We start from the raw sequence: 21,864 nt of genomic DNA, 5'->3' as shown, positions 1-21,864 counted from the left end.
TCAAATTGCTTCCTCATGACCGTATTCTCCAGATCTGGCTCCCAGCGACTATTCCCTGTTCTCTGATCCCAAAAGAATGCTTGCTGGGAATGTTCGTCGAATGAAGGTGTGATCACCAAAACTCAGGCCTATTTTCAAACAAAGGACAAATCGTACTACAAAAATGATATAGAAAAGTTGGACGGTCGCTATAATCAGTATATCACCCTTGAGCGGAATTATGTTGAATAAAAAAAACTAATATTGCTAAAAAAATATGTTTTACTATTGTACTGTCGCAAATGTCAGACTGAACAAGGTCTATGAGCCATACGGAAGGATTGGTTATATAAACGTTCAACAAAAAAGACCAAAAAGCTTGATGGCGGGCCAACTCCAATGACTGCCGAGAGAGAACATAATATGAAGATAATAAATAGAGATAAAATAAAATATTAAGTTTTGGTTTGAAGAGCGAAGTAGAAACATGTTCGATTTGGTAACTTGTTTATTGAAATGAACTTGTTTCTGTTTCTCAACGAATTATTAAGGAACATTTGAACCAAAAGGAGCTCCACCTTAATCAATAGTGAAAAATGTAATGGACTCGGTTTATTTTGATTTATGAATCGCTGCTGAAACAAAACAAAATAGAGCCGTTGTTTAAACGAATTATTAAAGGCAATGAAAAGTGAATCAAAGGTGACAATATCGTGTGAAAAAGATAGCAGTAGGAGCCTAGAAGAGTTTTAGAAGTGGCTTCAAAAATTGTATAAAACACAAAGATAAGTGACGCTAAACTTTTGGTGGTAATGGAAAGAAATTGTTCATCTTGAACTTAGACAGGCCATTAATTCGACTTTTAACGTCAACAATTAATCGTATTGAAGCAGACCTTTAGTGAATTTGGATGAATAAATTTATAGACCTAATGATATGTCGAAAATATTTTTATCGACATTTATTATTCGATGATTTATTATTATTACATAATTTTTCTATATCAATTATCTTAAAAAATGAACCTTTGTTCTCTTAAATTTCCTTTACTGGCCTCTTACCATCAAGAAAGCGGATTTCCATTTGCAACACGTGCTCGTCAGGCCATTCCTCGTAAAATTTGTCAGTTATCGTCTTGCCTTTAAGACGATTTACCACTTCAATGGCACAGATTAAATGAAGTTGTCGCACTCGACATCGCACATTTGTACAATAATGTTAAGCTGATTTGGCACGTGTCGAATAAATAAGCGTCCTTGAAAAATAAACGGGTTTTAATTGAAAGAAATTCGAACGTTGTTTTAAGGTTTGTTGACATCTAACAAGAAGATAACAGATGGAAAATTCGAATTGAAAACGACTAAAGGATATTTGATTTTACATTAAACGTCCTTTTTATGTTAGTTTATGTAGGTAGTTTGTTATGATAAATCTTATTTATGCGAAATAAACATTACAGTAACAACTTTTAAAAAAACCTTTAGGGATTAAGGAAAAAGCCATTTTGATTTTTAAAACGAATGTATTCCTATACATTTCAATAATAAATTGCGTGATATTTTAATTGATGGTAGACTTTTGGGCGTAAAACTGAAGCAAGTGATTTACAGAAGCCTTTTTTGTCATATCTTTTTATCAGCTTTAAAAGAATACTGCAAAGACCGAAACTAAATGATAATCAGATGAAGCAAGGTCTAGGATATATTAGATGGCTCCACCAAAACTTCCCAACAAATCTTTCTCAGTCTTTTTGTAAAGCTACTAAATATATGTGTAGTTTAGCGCTGTCATGATGAACACCATTACATGGATAACACCCTTTTTGATATACCCACAATTTTGTCTTAGATCAACCGTTTTATGTTAATCGCCTTTTTCAATTGCATTAGGTGTGGATTGTAGGATTCTCTACACTAGTTGGTCGCCAAGTGATCTGCCAGAACGAGTATCCTGGAACCTAGAACGAAGACGAACATTAGATATCCGTTATTTTAGTTACTGTTTAAAATAGAATATGGAGTAGTGACACTTATATGTGGAGTAGTGGAAACAGACGCCGCTTACTCGCGAATGAGGAAACTCTGATTTATTCGTATAAGGATCTAACACCTACTTATACAAAACATTTATTTATTGATAAGATGTTAAAGCACCATTTGCGTATAAAACAGCTTAAAATCTTTACAGAATAAATTTGTAGAATGTCAGAATAGCTTCCAGTGGAATATTGTTCTATTATCGTATCAAAACGTCCATCAACTCTTCAGCATTGTTGAAAATGCAAATCTGCTTCTCACACTCTGCTCTAAAACTTCCTAAAAGGGTTTAATTGTTTTACGATACGGCGATTGTGCCGGCCAGAGAAGTTTTTTGATAATACTCTAATGTTCCTTAAACTAAGACTGAATCCTATGGAACATTAATGAACATCCTATGAACATTTCCGAATATGGCAGTGGTCGTGGCAAGATCGTCGACTTGTTTTGGGGTCTCCGTACATAAACTTGGTCGTTTGTTGGAAACAATGCAAATAATGATTCATCGGACCATGCCACATTCTTCTAATAATCAAGTATCCAGGTTTCATAATCATTGCACCACTTGTTCGCAGCTTAGTATTAGCCTCCGTAAAAAAGGGTTTCGCAATTACATCACATACATGAATGTTCGCTCCCACCCTACTATTGGTCGAAATAGCATTACTCACACTGAAATATCACCTATAAAACCTGGCATGTAAAATGAGCAATACATACGCGTTGCATTATTTACACGGAAGTAGTTTTGCCAACATGTAACAACATCTGCGTAGAGAAAATAAAGATTTAACTTTATAGGTACAATTGGAGAAATGTTTAGCGACGTATAATGTCTAGATGTCACTAGTTTAAACTTATTACTTGTTTTAATTGATGTGCTAAGAACCGCGAAGCCATTTGATTGCTTCATTTCGTTCTATGGTGCATTTTTTATTTTGAGCGTCATTTTATGCAGTGTAGAAAATTGAGCGCAGAAATAAAAACAGTGCCGTTAGGGTTTTTCTAACATATATTATTATTTTACTATACTATACTATTTTATATACTATTTTTTATACAGTTTGCCAATTTTTCACCTTGCTATTAACAAATGGGTGAGAGTTATAAAATTAAATGGAAAAATATCAAAAACGTGAAGATAAATCTGTGACTATGTGACTACATCACAAGAAGATTTATATTGTAAAGTAAATAAATATTTGAATAGTGTTAAACCGCATTGAATTTAAAAATATGCTTACTAAGTAGTATCAATTTTGTTAAGGGGTTAATTTATTTAAAGAAATATATTTTGGCTAACAATTCAAATCAAAGTGTTGTGGCATGACGCTACATAACCAAGACAATTGGTTGGTGTCAAAAATATACATGCCTCAATAACTATGTAAAAAAAGAAGTTAAGTGAAATTTCTGTTTATAATCTGTTATGGCTAACTCTATAGACCAAGAGGAGATAAAGTTTATAGAGGCAAGGCAATATCTTAAGCCACACTTAACAATTCCGTCAAGATTGCTTAATTATATTGTATGTAGATTTTTCAGCTTTGTAGGTAGATTCAGCCATGTCACTAATGTCACAGTAATTTTACAAATACTTTCCTTTAAATACAAATTTTAAACCTTTTCGTGTTGTATGATACGTAATGATTTTCAGAATAAAATGTTACAATAATTATACTAAGAATATGAATGATAAGTAGTATAACATATTATTGGATTAAAGAAGTTACTAAAATTATAATAAAGGAAGGATGATGAATTTTCAATATAATTAAACAAAAAAACAACACTAATATGATAATAATAAATGAAAGGTAGTCATGACATATATATACAAAAATTAAATTACTTATAATTATTGTATTTAGCTTTATGATTCTTAATAATTGTTTAATAGCATACAATTAAATGCTTATCTAAAGCATATATTTCTAAAATATATTTATATGATGTTGTACAATACAGACGTATTTCAAAGACTCGAGCATGTTTTCCTTAATATATATGATAATATGAGGACACGCCTAACAATTTATATTCACACAAATATTCGGAAGGAGTGTAGTCCAAGTTTTTCCTTACCGAGCACGTGCAACAAATAAACAAAAACAATAAATGTAGGAATTTCTGAATAAATAAAAGCTGAGAAAATCCAGACGCAATTTCTGGTAATCTTTGTCCCAAATATAAACAATTCCATTAAGGGACACAAACCAAATAAAATAAGAGTATCTGGAAATTCTCATGAAATAAAATTCTGTTGAGATAAGTTCGTAAGTAACTTTGTAAGAAATTAATATTAAGTTATTACGTGTGTGAAAAAGAATTTTTTTACGTTTATTAAACAAAGTGATCACGAACATGAATAATAAGAATTTGACTGCTCTAAAAGTTCTTTGTCGGTTTTCGCCCTTTCATCGAATATTTTACAATTAGCTTATAACTTAATCGCAAAGAAAGTGCAAAATCCTTGTGAATGCATGGATGTGGTTCCATGCTTAGATATATATATGCAATATTCCACATATTGTTTTCCCATAGAATATATTTTTTCATATAATATTATCTTTCGATAAGGACTGATCGATATTAGAAGCCTGCGGCAATCATGTTGTTTTATGCGTGTTTAACCTGTTGTTTAAAATTCAGTAGTTCAGTAAGTTCATTTTCTATTTCACGATGATAAAACACGGCAGATATTTTAAGAATATCGTGTTTCATCTGTAATAAATCTCTTAAATTTAAAAAATATTTTTTGGTCCCCCAAGTTATTTATATCATTAACATCAAAACCACCAGTTTCAAATTGTTGAAATCAAATCTAATTGGGATATGACGAAGCAGTTGCACCACTAGTTTTAAAATTAGTTGATTGAGTGTAAATTTCGGTAGCAGATTTCTTCGCGTGTGTAAACGCAACACTAAATAACTCAATATTAGATTGTTCACCGGTTGTTAAAATTAATGCTTCAAATTTTCGAGAAACAGATATTGCTGATCAAAATACATGCAAGAACTAATTATTATTATCTGAATATATATTTTAGAATATATATCAATATGAAACTATGGCATAAACAAAAAGATATGTCTTCACACTAGATAAGAGCTACACTAATATAAAAATACTTTAAAAAATAATAAATCAAGAAGACTTGAGGTTTTTTTTTGGTGAAATATTAAATAATTTATTTGCAATCGTAACGTAATTTATTAAGCTTTAGTTGTTATACTTATTACATCGACCAAATGCAATATATTTCTGCAGTGATATACATTTTTCTCGCCAAAATAATACGTTAATTTTTACGAAAACACTTATTGGAGAAACGACAGGAAATATAAGAATATAAGAAATAAGAAATATTATTACATAATTTCAACTTTTCTGGAACTTTTCTGGAAGTGAAACTTTCGCACTCTTTCGATGCGTAAAATAATCTTGACAACTTTCAGTTACGACATCGCTTCGCAATATTAAATATTAATTTTTTTTTGTAATATATTGGAAGTAAGATAATACGGCTATAATGATTTAATACACTCTTAAGAAGATAATTTCTAGTTATTAATTTTGAATATTCCAAAGTTCAGTCTAGCCAACAAACCTAGCATATATTTCTAACAATAATAATGGAATTAAAGTTATTTTGCCGAATTCTTAAGTATTACATACATAAATATATCTATAGAGGTTAACGTTTTACATTTTATATATTAGGTCTTCGAATGGACTTACAATTACAACCTTATGAATTATTATCTTGATAAAGGTATTCTCACTGTCACTCATTGATTTTCAAAACTTTAGACTACATATTAACTTTAATCTTCTGAAATTCGTCTTACATGTTCAATTTGACTAAAAAGCATTGAAACAAAATCTACCCAGGAGAACATACATACTGTGAATATTAATGCCATATATCTAGGCAGAAGAAGAAGCATATACTTAGCCATACTAAAATAACTTAAACTGAGACCAAACAAATGGGTTGAGAAGATATTACTGTTCAAATTTCAGATACCATTCAAATCAGTGGTTAGATTTAAAATGATATATTTTACTCAGGAGATAATTTAGTGATATTTAACACATGCCATCTAAATAACAATTATCATAAGATATACCTATCGTTCCCTGCGTAAGTTGTTGAACCAGTAGAGGGGTAATAAAATAAGTTTATTAGTTTGTAAACTTAAACAATATTCCAATATTATTGATCAGAACATTATATAATTAACAGCCCCAAACAGATCTAATTTGTCTTGGTTTTGCAATATTTATTTATGTTTCTCTTATTATATCATTAACATCATTATTATATATTATACATCATTATTATGTATTATCGTGTATCGTATTATTAACGAAATATGATTATTTAAAATGCCGGCTTCGTTGGCACAGTCGTCAAGGCGACATTTCAGTCCTCCTACTTTTGCGATAGCTGCGGGCTTGAATCCTACCGGGGCATGTATGTACTTGTTCATAATTGTTCGTTGGCATGTTCGTAATTATAATTGTAAATGTCTTTATAGGCAACACTAAAAAATCTGACAAGTAATATCCATTCAGATCACGCCAGTTACTAAGCTGGGCATGATCGGATGTCCTTTGGAACGGTCTCTAAGTTAATCATTGACCAGTCGGGCTAAAACTGTACGTCCAGTCGAAATAAACCCCCGTTGGTAAAAATTAAACTTTTAAAAATTATTTAAAATCATATTGCTTCCTAACTTCTTTAATTTCCTTTTTCTTCTTGCGATGCTATTGTCAAACATCACTTTAGGTAACTGCTATTCCAAATATTCTTTCAGTTGTTATACTTGATCCAATCATCTACAAAAAAGTGTCATTTCTCACACAATGATGTCATAGATTTATCAAAAATTATAAACAATATTAGCTATAAAATCTCTCATTAGCAATATATTAATTTACAATTTTTTTCACAGCAAAAAATTTAAATTATAAAAAAGTCCCTCGAAAATTATTATACACTCCTGTTATAACAATTAATTAATTCAGTTTATTTGATTTCTATCGAGAATATAAAAATAACGTGACAAAAAATCAAAGAAAAATAAACCCATAATTTATCTGAAAAAAGGGTAGAGAGATTTTAATTAAGATATATCGCTTAATTTTGCAAGCAATTAAAAAACAATAATAAGGGTATATATTTTTAACCATGCGTATTTCTATTTTTGGACGTGAAACCCGACGCAATTTTAATTTAAATTGGAAAGAAAGAAAAACATTACAAATAACTGAAAGAGGTATATTACGAAGGTCAGTACATCATTATTTTATTCCATTAGGGACGAAGAGTCGCGTTTATTATAGGCACTGGACTAATATTGATATTCCGATTGTAATATAACTCGATGACTACTTAACAGTAAATGTAATTAATTGTACAGAACATTTTATGTATTTAAAATGATATTGTGCATATAACATATTTTATTGCTTTGGGATAATTATTGATCACAGCTAGAAATTATTTTTTTGTGGTTTTTATATAGTAAGAACAAAACTTGTCAAATATGCTTACATTGAGATCCTTTTATTATATTAATAAAATTATCTATATATTTTCTGTAAGCCAAAAACAGAATCCTCTAGAAGAAAAGAAAACTGTTCGAGGTATAAGTGCAATATATAATATAAGGTATATATATATATATATATATATATATAATATATGTTTCTGGTATATCTTAAACTGAATACGTTAACATCCAAACTAACAATAATGTGTTATATAATATGAATGTATTATGAATAAATATACATATATACCGTAAATAGACTATAAATTTAATATCTACTTATATAAACAGCTGTTTAAATTGTTTCTATTTTTTGACATGTCAGTAGCTTGCAAGTCTGACAAAGGTCCCCTCATCCTCAATTCTGCGAAATATCATTTTACCACGTTCAAAGTTTTGGACTCATTTATAACAATATTTAGTTTATAGAACAATGTAATTTAAATTTAAATTTAAAATATTGCTAATTTTAAAATATTTTTTTATATTTTAATGTGGTAAATAAAATGTAAATAATACAAAATGTGTGATAACAAATGTAATATATTGTTTAATACATAACTATTGCAAAAATCAAAAGTTTGATAAATCAAATTATTTCAAACTGCCACTGTCTATATTGTCTCAAACATAATCTACTATAGTATCCATTAGAATTTTAGCTGCTAGTTCGGCTGCACTCATATTATTATTTGATTTTAATTGATATAACTTGCCTATGTCATTCTCAAGTCCTAGATGTATTTTAATGTCTTATATCAGCTTCATAGTGAGCATTAACTTACTTCTTCCTCCGTTGTTACTATTTAATACTTCTATGGAGATTTAAATGCGTCTCACCCTTTAATGGACTCTTATATGGAAGCGTCAATCTAGATTTGTTACCATTCCGTAACCTTGGAGGATACCTAAACAGGGCTTCTCTTTCAAAATTCTTGTTCAATTTTAATATTATTCAATAACTGTTTATGATTATTTATTGCATGTAATTTTGATTACAAATATTCATATAGACCCAGTGATTTTTTTCTAAAATCTTACTTTAACGGGACTAACCGAAAATATAATGAATTTATTGTAGATTTAAAAGCAAGTTACAAAAATAAAATAAATAACATTTACCTGGATGAAATTGCAACAAATATTTCTTCAAATTAGAATTACTAGAATATATGCTATCTGATGAAATTTGATTACGAGAACAATAAAAACGTTATAGCTAAAACAATAAACTTAATTAGAGCTCGACATGTAAAACAATAATAAACAATTAAATGTTTAAAATAATGCTTAACTAATAAATAATAAATTGGGAAATTAATTAATATAATAGGACAACATCTAAAGTAATCAACTTAACAGACAACAGACAATCTAAAGAATACTAAAAATCACATAAAATCTAGCTGCCGATGCCAAATGCTTTAATAATTTCAGGACCAAAACAGATATCAGCTGATTAATCTCTGTCGCGATTAATCGCAGTATGTCGCGAAAACTGCCGAAGTTCACCGAGCACTGTCAATGATCGTCTGAATACAGATGAACATTAGGGCTATGTGTTTTTATGACTTATTTAAAGAAATAAGTTATAGATACATAATTAAAGATATAGAGACAACGATACATTTACTGAATGCTGAAAATGATCCAATTCCATATATCGCAAGATAATCTTATGGTGAGCACAGACCTGAGCATTTGGGGCGAATTTCGTGGAAAAATCGAAAATGCGCATGAACAGAACTGTATTCGGTGAACATTCCTGAGGAGCAGGTTTCAAAATTGGTTTACAGTCGTATTGCACATTCACTTTGCTTAGTTCTAGTGTTCGCCACAACGACTTTCAGCGCTTGGCGACGAACAGAATGGAGTTCCAGGAGCCGGGGAACTGACCAACAAATTAGAGCGAACGTGGGAAAAATTGGCGGGATTATAAATGACATATGTTTTGGTTTCGAAAAAATAATTCCGTTTTTCTTGTAATACAATTATTACTATAAATATGTCTTTGAATGATAAATATTTGTTTTATATCTATTAATGATTAATAATAATACATATAATTATATAAAAACACGAAAAATTAAAATATTTATATTTTACTTGCAGGAATCTGAAATAACATTTAACTTTGATTTCTATTTTGCGAATGGTATTTACAAAGAAACGTGTTAAAATTATGAACTGTTTTTCTTACATTTCATTGAAAGGAATTACATTTAGTGATTCTCTCCATAGTACAAAATTTCTGAAGTAATATGGAAAAAGTATTTATTCTTTTATTTTATTTAATTCATAGAACAATGCAAACATTTTAAAATGTGACGAACACATCAACATGTAAATATAACCACCCATTAAACGCACTATACTCAACAATCTCTTTTTAGCTTCTTTCTAAAAAGAACCATATCTTGAATACTAAAGCCGTATAAACATAAGAGTTTTATGTTATATTCTAACCATAAACTTCAAACGGGTTGAATGTCAATATTGTTCGTATTATCTTCCTTATCATAACTTTGTTTATTATGTTACCGGCCATACTTACAATAATTTGATACTACTAAAAACGATTAGAGGGTACATATTATTTCAGCAAGAAACATTGCTTTTTAGGAACAGAACACTACACGTACCGTCGAAAAATGATTCACAAGACATTTCATTTTGGCATACCATTGGGTTCCGAACCAAACGACAAAAACCGTCAAATGATTTTTGGAGACCGAAACTTTCCGAGTGGAACCGAATGGCCCACGAATTGATTTCGATCACCGCGAACGGAGAGATTTTCGCCGAATCTTCGCGCAAACCCCGAACGTTCTCTTGGGTCAACTCTGTACTCACCATTAACTTAATCTTTCGACAACATAACGTTGAAATATTAGTTATTTTATAAAATTCAAGTCCGGCTTATTAAAATAGCATTTTCTAAAAATAACTAAAAGGATGAAATGTCATTTTTAATAAATCTGTTAAATAGCGTCCTTATAAAAAAAGCCTTGCTTTCAACTCGGTGAAGTATTTATTTTTCCTGTTCTATTAAACGAGTTTGTATAAATGTTTGAAAACGCGGAACGACCTAAGTTATACGAAAACATTTAAAACTTCTGACAGGGTTAAAATTTATCATTTTAGACGTTATCGGTGCAGCGTTACCTTTTGCTGGCTAATATTGACGTTAATACTTTTAAAGTTATTTTGGCTTCAGCTCAGCTTTGAAGTAGATCCTTTTATTAAAGCAAAAAAGCCAAACTTTAAAGTTTGCTATATGTATTCGTACGTATCATTTATTCGGTATATATTAGTGTATTAGTATAGTATTTTGATCAGCGATATATTTTGGTGAAAAATTAAAATACGAATTTAAACAACTGTTTAACAGCCAAATTTAATTATTAAATTCGACAATTTTAACATTTCTCCACATGAAATCACATTTTTTCCAATATTTTATTTTCGATACTCATTAATTTTGTTGCTTAATTTAAAGAAATTTACTACCAAAGCTCCTCAAACACTTTTAGAAACTTATGGTAATACGCAAAAAGTCAAAAAGTCATCCACGAGATCCATCTGTATAAACAGTGCAGAATATTCATGGTTATAAAGGCTGTGTGCAGTGACGGTTATAATATATTTGCTAGCTGTATCAGTGACGGTTATAATATATTTGCTAGCTGTATCTAATTGGATTCCATCTAAATCCCTTTCGTAATGAATATATCAATTGTTTTTTAAATACGATGAGATAAATCTTTTCAGTTTAATCGTTCAATCTGTAGATATTGATAGCTATTTGACAGCAAAAGAATGCCTTTCACTTTCAACTTATATGAGATGTCCGAAATCTGTCATCTGACCAGCAATCACCATTATCACATTTTTGAAAAGATTTTCAACTAACCTAAAAACTTGTAAAATATGTATTTACCAACATGCACAATATGTTTATATCTACTAAAAAAAATTAAAACAACTTAAAATCAGCTTACAAAATATAACACTTTAAATTATATTAACATAATATTAGATAATAGCTCCTTGTTATTATATATGAAAAACATATAACATATTTTGTTCACTGCAATACCTATTTTAGATATTTTAGATAGACTACTATCGAGCTCAAATTTATTATCAAATATTCTTAAACTTTTCATTATCAAAATTATTAGGTTGCCTATTTATTTTACTTTAATATATGTAAGTAATAACATTTTTACACGCAACTACACCATAAAATCTGTATTTAATTAGTCAAAGCCATCCCACCTAATTTTTAGCGAGTACAAAGTAATTTGTAAATTTTCATTAGCATAAAATGTTGCTTTAAAAGGTATAAATTCAGTGCATTCTTATTAAAAACGAGAATCGTACATAGAAACATCAAATATTTAATCATGTTGAAATAAAAAAACTAACGCAATAATTATACTTTATTAGTATAAAAGTCTTTTATCATGAAACATTTCTGGTTCAACAAGAAACCTATTATTTAGTTACTTTTTACCGTTGAAATTTTTATCGTATTTTTTACTTTGAAACTAAAAAATAAAACTGTGTCATTTTCCAGGAATAATAGCCCAAAAGTCTAACAGTGTCAAACATTATTGGGTTATTAGTCAAAGCGTTTTTGCTCTCATTTGTATTTAGAAAAGCACACCAAAGGCAGAGAGGGTGCCATTAAAAGCTCTGTGTCGAATATAAAATGCACTCAAAGGAAACGTTTAGTTTTAGTGGAAAAGTCCCATTTCGAAAAAATGTACCTATGCATGAACTAGTTATATAAAATATTCAACACTTTGGCCAAATCGTATATAATCTGCTACACAGTGAACAGGAATATTCATATTAATATGGTTTGATTGAGAAGTTTGTTTATTCAAACTAATAGAGTGTAGGTTAGTAATAAAAGTTTCTACCTGCTGACTTCATAAATGTTTATCGGATTAATTGTAAAATATCGCTTTGTATTCATGTTTAAATGGTTTGTAGAATGTTCAAAAGAACTTAATAAATGTTTCTTACTTGAAATTGATGTCAGATCATTCTACGGTATAAACCTAAATCAATACATCTTTCATATAATCTTATTAATATGTAATAAAACAAAGAATTTTTTATGGTAGATTACATCTATGATTAACTCACAGCTTAAAGTTAACTGTGTTACTATAATGTTTGGACTACTTGTTTCTTAAACTGCCATTAAGGTTTAAAGAATATCGATAAGAGAGCATTCTCTTACATGACTAAAAAGGATAAGAACCTGAAAAAAACATTTCAAGAATAGACTAATTTGAAAAGCATAATTCTAGATAATAGCAGCCATGAAGCATATTCAGCAGTGTCCACATATATCGCGGAAATAAATCTATTGAAGTATATAACATAAAATTGAGTTTTACTTCTCAAACGACAAAATCTTAAAAACACTTAGTAAAGGTTACTAGACTACAAATAAAATAAATTCCAGAGAATATCATTTATAAATTTATTATGGATCTTTAGGGTAAATTATATGCCTGGGTAAATGGAGGTAAGACGAAATGAAACAGTGGTGTTTAAGCGGTATTACCTGTTGATGAGGCTTGGACAGTCGATGGTGGTACGTCTGAACAAAACGATGGTCAGTTATTGAATAATCCAAAGTACCCTTCAATAATCTCACAGATGAACGTCACGAGGTTGTCAGATATTTGTTATCGTGTGCAAGTTGGCGCTGCTGGCACCCCGCCCATTTGGGGTTATATTTCTAGGTATTTTTGTAGACCGTTATTCCACGATATAAAATTCGACATGCTTCAAGGTCGCTACAGATCATATAAATTAACATATATCCGATTACAGTTGACAACAGCATATCTACTGATATTAAGATTTATCTATCATGATTTTAGAATACTATTATTTACTTTTATTTATAGTCACTATTATAATTCTAAAATCGCTATATCCAATCTCATACATAACATTCCGTGAATTTAATTTTTACAACAACTATATGGTAGTGTAATTTACTTTTACTCTAAGATTTCACAGCAATCGAGGAATTTACTGCGCCACGCTGACTAATTTTGTTAGTCTGCTATGTTTATTAATACAAAACGTCTCAAAAAAAAAGGTTATATTTAATTATTTAACTAAAATAAGGCATTAAAAATACATGTATTGAATTTAAAGTAAACAGTTTTGGGAGCATATTTCTTAGAGAATGATATATAATATAATCTATCGTTAATTTCTAATCTATCTAAAACATGTTCATGATTCCAGCATTTATCAATTACTTCCTCTATATGTTTTATCGAATTCATTCAAACCGAAGGGTTATGGTTGACCATGCTTCCTTCCACATACCCAAATAGTTTTTGATGGAATATCCTTCTCGACCAGCAATATATCTGCAATTAATTATTAATAAATATAATTACCAGCAAAACCTAATCGAATGCCATTGTAACGTTTACCTTTTTCCATCAACTTTTGTTGTCTTTACACTTTTCTGTTACTGCCTTGCCAAGAGTGCCACAATGAACCATTTTGAAATATTCAAATGTCATCAATATACTCAAATTCAAATAGTTTATCTTCCTTGGTCTTATTTTATGCCTTTAAAAATTTAATTATTTTTAAACCAATATCTAGAAGTTCCATAAAACATCTCCGAGGATTATCTTTACACCATTTAAACCCTATGCCCTGTAAGAGTGTATGTAAAGATATCTTACATCCCTCAAAAAGCTGCATGTCCCTAATTATTTTATGTATACTTTCCAGACACACAATTTTCTCTAAAATAATTTTATTAAATTATGTTTATATCGATAAAAAAGTTTATGTACTTACTGTTCTTATACATTTCGTATATTTGGTCTCGAATAGAGCCAATATCAAAATTCGTCACTCATTTTGTATGTAGACGGGTTTTCTTGGGTGAATCTAATGCATTATTCTTCATTTTGTAAGCGATTGTTATTCACAATACCCGCAGTAATATTTAGCACGGCAGCAATCCGCTAAAAAAACATTTTCAATAAAATTGTAGGGACTTATTTATTATTGACTTATTATTATTTCATATCATCATTAATTACCTCTCTAATTCAATTTACCGGTAAAAGGCGTCTCCATTATCTCGTTCCTTTTCGAAATAACTTATTAAATCCGCAATCAATCTGTGACCGTGAATATCTATTGTTTTCGGCAATTTCAAAAAAACTGATATGATGTATTATTACATATAATGGCAACTAAAAATTTATCGAAATAATCACAGGGCTAAAATAATTTGTGCCGGTTTATAACCTGTAGTAATTATAACTAATATTTTGAATAATTTAGCGTACATCTGACAACCGGACGGCGACCAGTTGTCAGATGAATGCAAAATTCTTGAAAGCAATAGTGATAAGAGGTTTTAACTCTTACCTATTGTAGCTGTATTATAAACTGTTGTTTTTATATATACTATAATGTTAAAATAAATTATATTTGATAACATTTTTATTCAATTATTTTATTTAGATTAGAATTTTGTTATATGTCAAAGCCAAACTGAACTAAAACTCAGAGTTGATGCATGCAATGTTTCGACGTCACAAATATCCATGACGCATTACTAAAATAACTTTGAATAGATTATATACGATGTTTTATAAGAAATTATATCCGTTTAGCATAATTTTATATTATACGAATCGTCAAGTCTAGATGTTGATATCTATAAGCCATAATTTTTTCAGCACCCAATGACATACTTGATGGCATCAATGACATCAACTTGGAACCTTTTTATGCATAAATGTATATTTAATATTAATCTCAATTTCGATGCTATAATTTTTACACTGGATTCCGACCTACATATTTCAGATTTCTTCCACCAAGTTATTCACTACAGTAATATTTTCAAAATTATCAATAGTTGAAGAAGGACAGCTAATTTATTTTATAAATCCGAGTTGCAGTTTTGTATAAGCTTTTTATACCACCTATAAACTATAGCTAATGATACAACTTTTAAACTATTTTATAATGTTAACTATGGTAATTCATAACATACTTTTACACAATAAATTATGTTTCAAACCATATCAATTCTAACATCACAAACTTAGAATGACAGAATAAGCCTACCATTTAAATAATCTTTAATTTTGATTGATTAATTAAAATATTCAGTAAACAAAAATGATGAATCTGTGGATTATATTAAATTAAAATTTTATACAACAATTTATTAAATATAACTACCCTTAAGAATTAAATACGTTGAAACAGTATATCAATATTTAACTAGAAACACAATATAGATTAAAAGCTATTATTTTGTAAATTAACATTAACAAATTAATTTAAATTTTCAGTTAATGATATCAGCTTATGTGTAAGGGATGATTTTCTAAAAAATTATCTGGAAACCACATTTGCTTTCAATCATCGCTATTCATACTCACTACATTATTTTTCATATTTTCTAAACAAACTCTTTTATTTACAGCTCGACAGCCAGTGATTTAATATCGAGACGAGGGGTCTTCTCCCGACGATATTATGGATCAGTGGAACAGGTATGATAAATTGACCTTTTCTTTCAATTTTGTCATTTATATCGATACCTAATTTTAGGGTTATGACCGTAAAATAAACTATTATGTTATGTCTCATATTTTACTGATATGGACCCTCAAGATTACTGAATATATTAAGGGCGACACTTTACCTAAAGCAAACAATAAATATATTTTATAGGTTTTCCTTAAGAAAATACTATATACGAGGTTGTTCAGTTAATTTTGATATATTTTCTTGGTCGTCACTAAGATAAAAGATGTATAAATTAAAATTACAGAATACTTTAACTGGATAAAGAAAAATATATATGATAATAACTTTAATAACGTTTAAAAGGATTTTGTAGTGTATTTATTCACTAAAACTTGAAATAGTGTTGAACACCGTGATTATTAATCAACATGAAGATCTATAGGATGAAATGAGCACAGTTCGTTTTCAAAAATCCACCAAGAAAGTGTCAATTTTACATATTTAGGATACAAAAAGGTATATTGTTTGTAGACTACATCTAACCAGCTAAATTAATTTACCTACAATTATGTATGTACTCTTTTGGAGAAAAACACAAACATTCTTGAATAAAAGATATCACTAAAGAAATATTTGATTTAGAGAAAAATGTGTTTTTCATTAAGATAATACACTTCATTACACAGCACAGAAAGAAATGAGTATTTTTTTTTATTGATCTTTGTGATTCCACAATCCGTACTATTGGCAATAATATTTCCTATGTCTATATTATATATACATGGCATTCAAAAAATCACTTCATAAAGCAATCTTCTGTATAAAATATTATCTTAATTAATTAGTCTTATTTTAAAGTCTACATATGTCCAGTAATCAGATCAGGTGGTGTTAAACGTTTTAGTCTATGCACTTCACTATCACGTCGCATATTTAGCTGATTAGCGAGTACATTGGTATGCACCCTCTTTCGAAGTATTTCACACAAACACGTTGAATTACACTCGTTATAGGTTCTAGAGGAATATCGCGTTGTATCACTTTATTTGAAATATAGTACGGAGCATCAACAATGGCACGCAACACCTGATCTTGGAACCATTGAATGATGGATATATTAGATTTTATAGCGGTACCCCATAGTATAACTTGGATATGCGTCCGATGAGCCAATACATTTGACATAATTTAAGTCCAAGTTGTCTCCGTGTAGAGAGTATGTGCTTCTTCCAGGATAGGCGTCGGTCTAAGTGCATACCAACTTATTTAAGATGCTCTGTTTGGGGAGTTGACGATGATTGATATTCACTGGTGGACATGTTCTTCTACGCAGGGTAAACGTTAAATGCGTGGATTTTGTTTCATTTGCTTTAATGCGCCATGTTTTCAACCATAATTGTATTTGCTCCAGGTGGGTTTGTAGGTTTATTGTGACTGAATCTTCATGGGATGTTAAGATTGCTGTGTCGTCTGCGTATGCTGCCACAGTAGTTATTTTTGTGGTGGGAAAATCGGCCGTATACAGAAAATACTGTACTGGACCCAGTACACTACCTTGCGGAACTCCTGAATATATGGGGTTTAATTCGGTATATTCATCGCCTTGACTTACAATAAAATTTCTATCAGTAAGATACAATTTTAGTAACTGATAGTCCGGATGAGGGAGAAGTTTCTTTAGTTTAACCTGCAAGCCCGTATGCCATACTTTGTCAAAAGCCTCATATATGTCTAGAAACGCAGCTGAACAGTATCTTTTGGCATTTAGGTCAGTGTTTATTTTGTTTACAGGTCTATGCACTTGTTCTATAGTCCCATGATTATTGCGAAAGCCAAACTGATATTATGGATTAATTTTTTTTCTATTATATAGTTTAGCTTCTTTATGTATAATTTCCCGAAAACTTTCGAGATTATCGGTAATAAACTTATAGGTCGGTAGGAGGTCACATCTTCTGGTATTTTTCCTAGTTTAAGAATCATTAATATTTTAGCTACTTTCCAGATACTAAGGAAATAATTAATTCGTAGCATAGCATTAAATATAAATGTTAATAGTTTTACACCCTTTTCTGATAGTTCTTTTAAAATTTTACCAGTAATTAAATCCTAACCAGGAGCTTTTTTAATATTAATCTCTCTCATTATTGTTTGTTTAACTTTTTTGACCGTTAATTTCTCGTGCGGTAAGTCCATTTGAAATGGCGAATCTAGAAAGCTGATAAGATAAGTTCTGTCTGTGGGTAAACTGGTAGGTGTGGATTTTTTTTGTTGCTGTTGTTACCACTTTTTCTCTTAAGGCAGAATAGAGTTTTTGCTGTAGTTTTTGTGAACTGCGCAACCCTTATAGTTCGCTGTATGATTTCCGTTACAGTTAGCACAGTTCACTTTTTCATCGCGAAATTTACGAGTACAATCTCCTATTTTGTGTTCTCCTGTACATTTTAAACATTTATATGATTTGCTACAGTAAGTCTTTGTGTACCCGTGCGCATGACACCTCGTTCATTGTGGTATAATTCTTTTTGTATGCGGTGGTTCGCATTTAATAATATTATTTTCCAATTTGGTGATTTCATACACCGCCTTATTATTTCCATTAGGTTTTAAATCAATATAGAACATAGGCAGATTTTTTTTGTCGTGCGATGTCGTATATTGTGAAAATTTACGACCTCGTGTCCTTTTTCAGCTAGTCCTTTTAACACGAATTTAAATATTCTCTCGGATTTTAGCCTGAATGTATAGTATTGGGTGTTTCTTTCATCTAATTCCTTTACTAGAATTTTAAAGTGCTCTGCTTCGAACAATTGGATTTTTATTGTTTCATATCTCACTGTTTTAATTGTGTAGTTCGTAGTAACAGTTTTCAATAGGTCATGCATGTGTTTTATTACTCCTACCTTATAGACTGTTATGGGTGGTGGTTTGGGAACAACTTTTTCAGGGCGTAGTTGTATATTCCCTTCAATTTCTTCCGACAGGGTGCTAAAGCTCTTGTTTATCTCTATTGGTTTCTAATAGTAAACAATAGTCACTCCTCGTTTGTTTTCTCGCGATTTCTTCTTCTGGGCTTCTCAATCGTTTTTTGTTAATGACTGTAGTCCATTCTGTTTGTGGGGTTTGCATTATTGCTGATTGTTCTAATCTTATATCATAGTGTGCAGGTGATTTGGTTGAATTGCTATGGTTTGCCATTTTTAGATTTTTAATATTTTATTTTACTTACTTCCAAAGATAAAATAAATACGTTGTTTATTTCACGCACTTCATTTTTTACTCAAGTATTATTTTTTGCACTAGTTTTTCACCATAAATTATATAAATGAATTTCAAAAGGACTGTTGTAAAATAAGGGAAAATAATTTAAAAACACTAATAAAAATTAAATGCAGTCTTTTTGTCTGGCCACGTAAACATGCATTCACTACACTTTAGGTCCACTGAGAGAGGGGTAGCCGCATCTGTCATGCATTTTCAACACTCAATTAAATAACCGTAATAAAATACTGTTTTTTTAAAGAAAGGTATCTTTCTAGAGCTTGGAGCGTATTAAAAATACATCTTCACCCTATGAAAGTTGGAACCGAACTAATGAGTGAATTTATGTAGGAATTGTTACAACTTTCAGGTTATTCAACAAATAATATTTTTACAAAGACGATTTTATGAACCAAGGCAGTTCTAATTACCACATAGCGATACTTCCAATATCTCTTTTTATGAAAATCAATATAATGGTTTAGTAAAAAGTGTATTGAAGTCAAAGGAAATAGTACATTATTCTTCAAGTCCGGATTTAGGGCTTCACACTCAAACTTTATTAACGCATGCCAATGTTATTCGGCACTTTTTTCACACAAATCCAATTAACCCTGTCAGATAATGTTCGTAGAATTTCATTTTATTTGACATTTTTTGGTCTACTCAGTAATATTATTGACATCTTTTTGTAATGTTTACAGTTGTCACAGTATTAGCGATATCACTGGTACAGGGTAAGGACAATATTGGTCCAAGGGAATATTTGTAGCCTAATATTTATCTGGAACGACGATCAAAAATGTAGAATTTGAGAATACTGCTTATCTGACTGGATAATTTATTTACTAACTTCTGTTCATTTGATCCAAGAACGACTTCATTCAAACTTCAGTGCTAACTAAATAAAATAAGGAAATAGTTTACCCAGAGGACAATAAAGGCAAGCCAAACCAAGTTCACTCATGCTACTTACACACTGACAAGAGAGATGTGTACAAGTTCCAAGGACCAATGTTTGGATTGTAGATAAACTTGACAGAAGCGCATCTACACCAAGACACCAAGAGTAAACAAGTCGTAGTGTTCATTGGTGCCATTTAAACAACGAAAGAAAATGGTAATATACAAGCCAAGGTCTGGAAATACAGCATTCAAATATGGGGCATAGCAAACAACAATATTAATATATTAGAAAGAATTAGTTAGCTCTATTTAGATCACAATATGAGAACAGCATCGCAGGAAGGTCGCAGGCTTTATTAAAAGCTGATTTAGTGATCCGTTATGCGTTGTTTTTCTTTAGTAATTAATTTAAAAGGTTTTAAAAACAACTTCTCTAATAGTTTGAACATGATTCTTACTTGGTAGCTGTTTAAACACTTAGTTTAGTGACACTAATTCGATACTAATATGATACCTATTTAACATTGTATTGTTTGAGAATTTCGGTCTGAAATTATTGGGATTATATTTCCATTTCTTATTTAGATTCAAGAAAGAATATAAAACTGTAACAAAAATATTTATTTGTGCAACTATAAATTTGGTTTTTATTTTCCTACCGAAAATTTCAGATTCATTTCCGCAGATGTATTAAATATTCTAGTATATACGTCTATATATAATTATTCTATCTAACTGATCTGTATATCTAATTTAAATTCTGTCATGGCACTATTCTATACTCAAAATCGGCCGATAAATAGTTCATTTCAATTTGGCACGGAAATTTAATTAACAATGAACGTAGAAGTAAATTGAATAAATACAGCATACAAGACACACATCAGAGCTCTAACTGTTACATTTAATAGTATCAGTAAAATATATGGGATAATATTATTAATAATTAAACATCAATTTCTAAATATAAGATTAAAAATTATGTAAATACAAGAGCGCCAATATATAATATCAAATAACATGTTATGTTGTAAATAAAATAATCAATTTCGTAGCAATCAAAATACAAAAGCTCTACAAACACGAAATGATGATACCAGGAAGATAATAAAACATCATCGTCCTGAAATGTATGGTATATATAGACATACAAAAAAGCTTTTCTTCTCGCAATAATATCAAAATTACTTTCCTACTGACCCAATAAGAGATATTATAAAATGGTTGACAGAAAACTTGCTAATAATCAATTTTAATTAAAAATCGTTATCGTGACAATCAATGATATTATCAGGATGCCTTTCCGCGCAACTTAATTGCTTTTAAATGTCCGCTGAACGTGCAAACTTTAAATTTCCATTAGAGTTAATAAAGTTTCTTTTCTGACCTGACCTGGAAAAAAGAAGATCGAGGGCCGATAAGGTTGGGATTCCGTGTTAAAAAGGGCTATTCTTAAATGACGTGAAAAGATTTATCTTAATTGGAAAATAACGTTTTTTTATCCTCATGACAGTGTTATCGGGTATAAATCGTTTGTCACTATATTTGTTTATAGTTTCGA

The 21,864-nt window shown here is 30.0% G+C and overlaps 1 protein-coding gene across 2 annotated transcripts in view; it reads left to right on the top strand.

Annotated features, from left to right (window-relative positions):
• LOC143206694 (GTPase-activating Rap/Ran-GAP domain-like protein 3) overlaps window positions 1-21,864 on the top strand; it is a 221,983-nt gene that overhangs the window by 91,732 nt on the left and 108,387 nt on the right. For both annotated transcript variants that reach the window (XM_076419361.1, XM_076419360.1), the window contains exon 3: window positions 16,090-16,159. In XM_076419361.1, the coding sequence (XP_076275476.1) occupies window positions 16,090-16,159 (70 nt within the window). The remainder of the gene's footprint in view (window positions 1-16,089; window positions 16,160-21,864) is intronic.

The sequence above is a fragment of the Rhynchophorus ferrugineus genome, unplaced genomic scaffold (assembly GCF_030347505.1).
Source record: "Rhynchophorus ferrugineus isolate W39M unplaced genomic scaffold, kcgeb_rfMv2 rfM1, whole genome shotgun sequence".
NCBI lineage: Eukaryota > Metazoa > Arthropoda > Insecta > Coleoptera > Curculionidae > Rhynchophorus > Rhynchophorus ferrugineus.
This window is presented reverse-complemented; position numbering and strand designations above follow the sequence as displayed.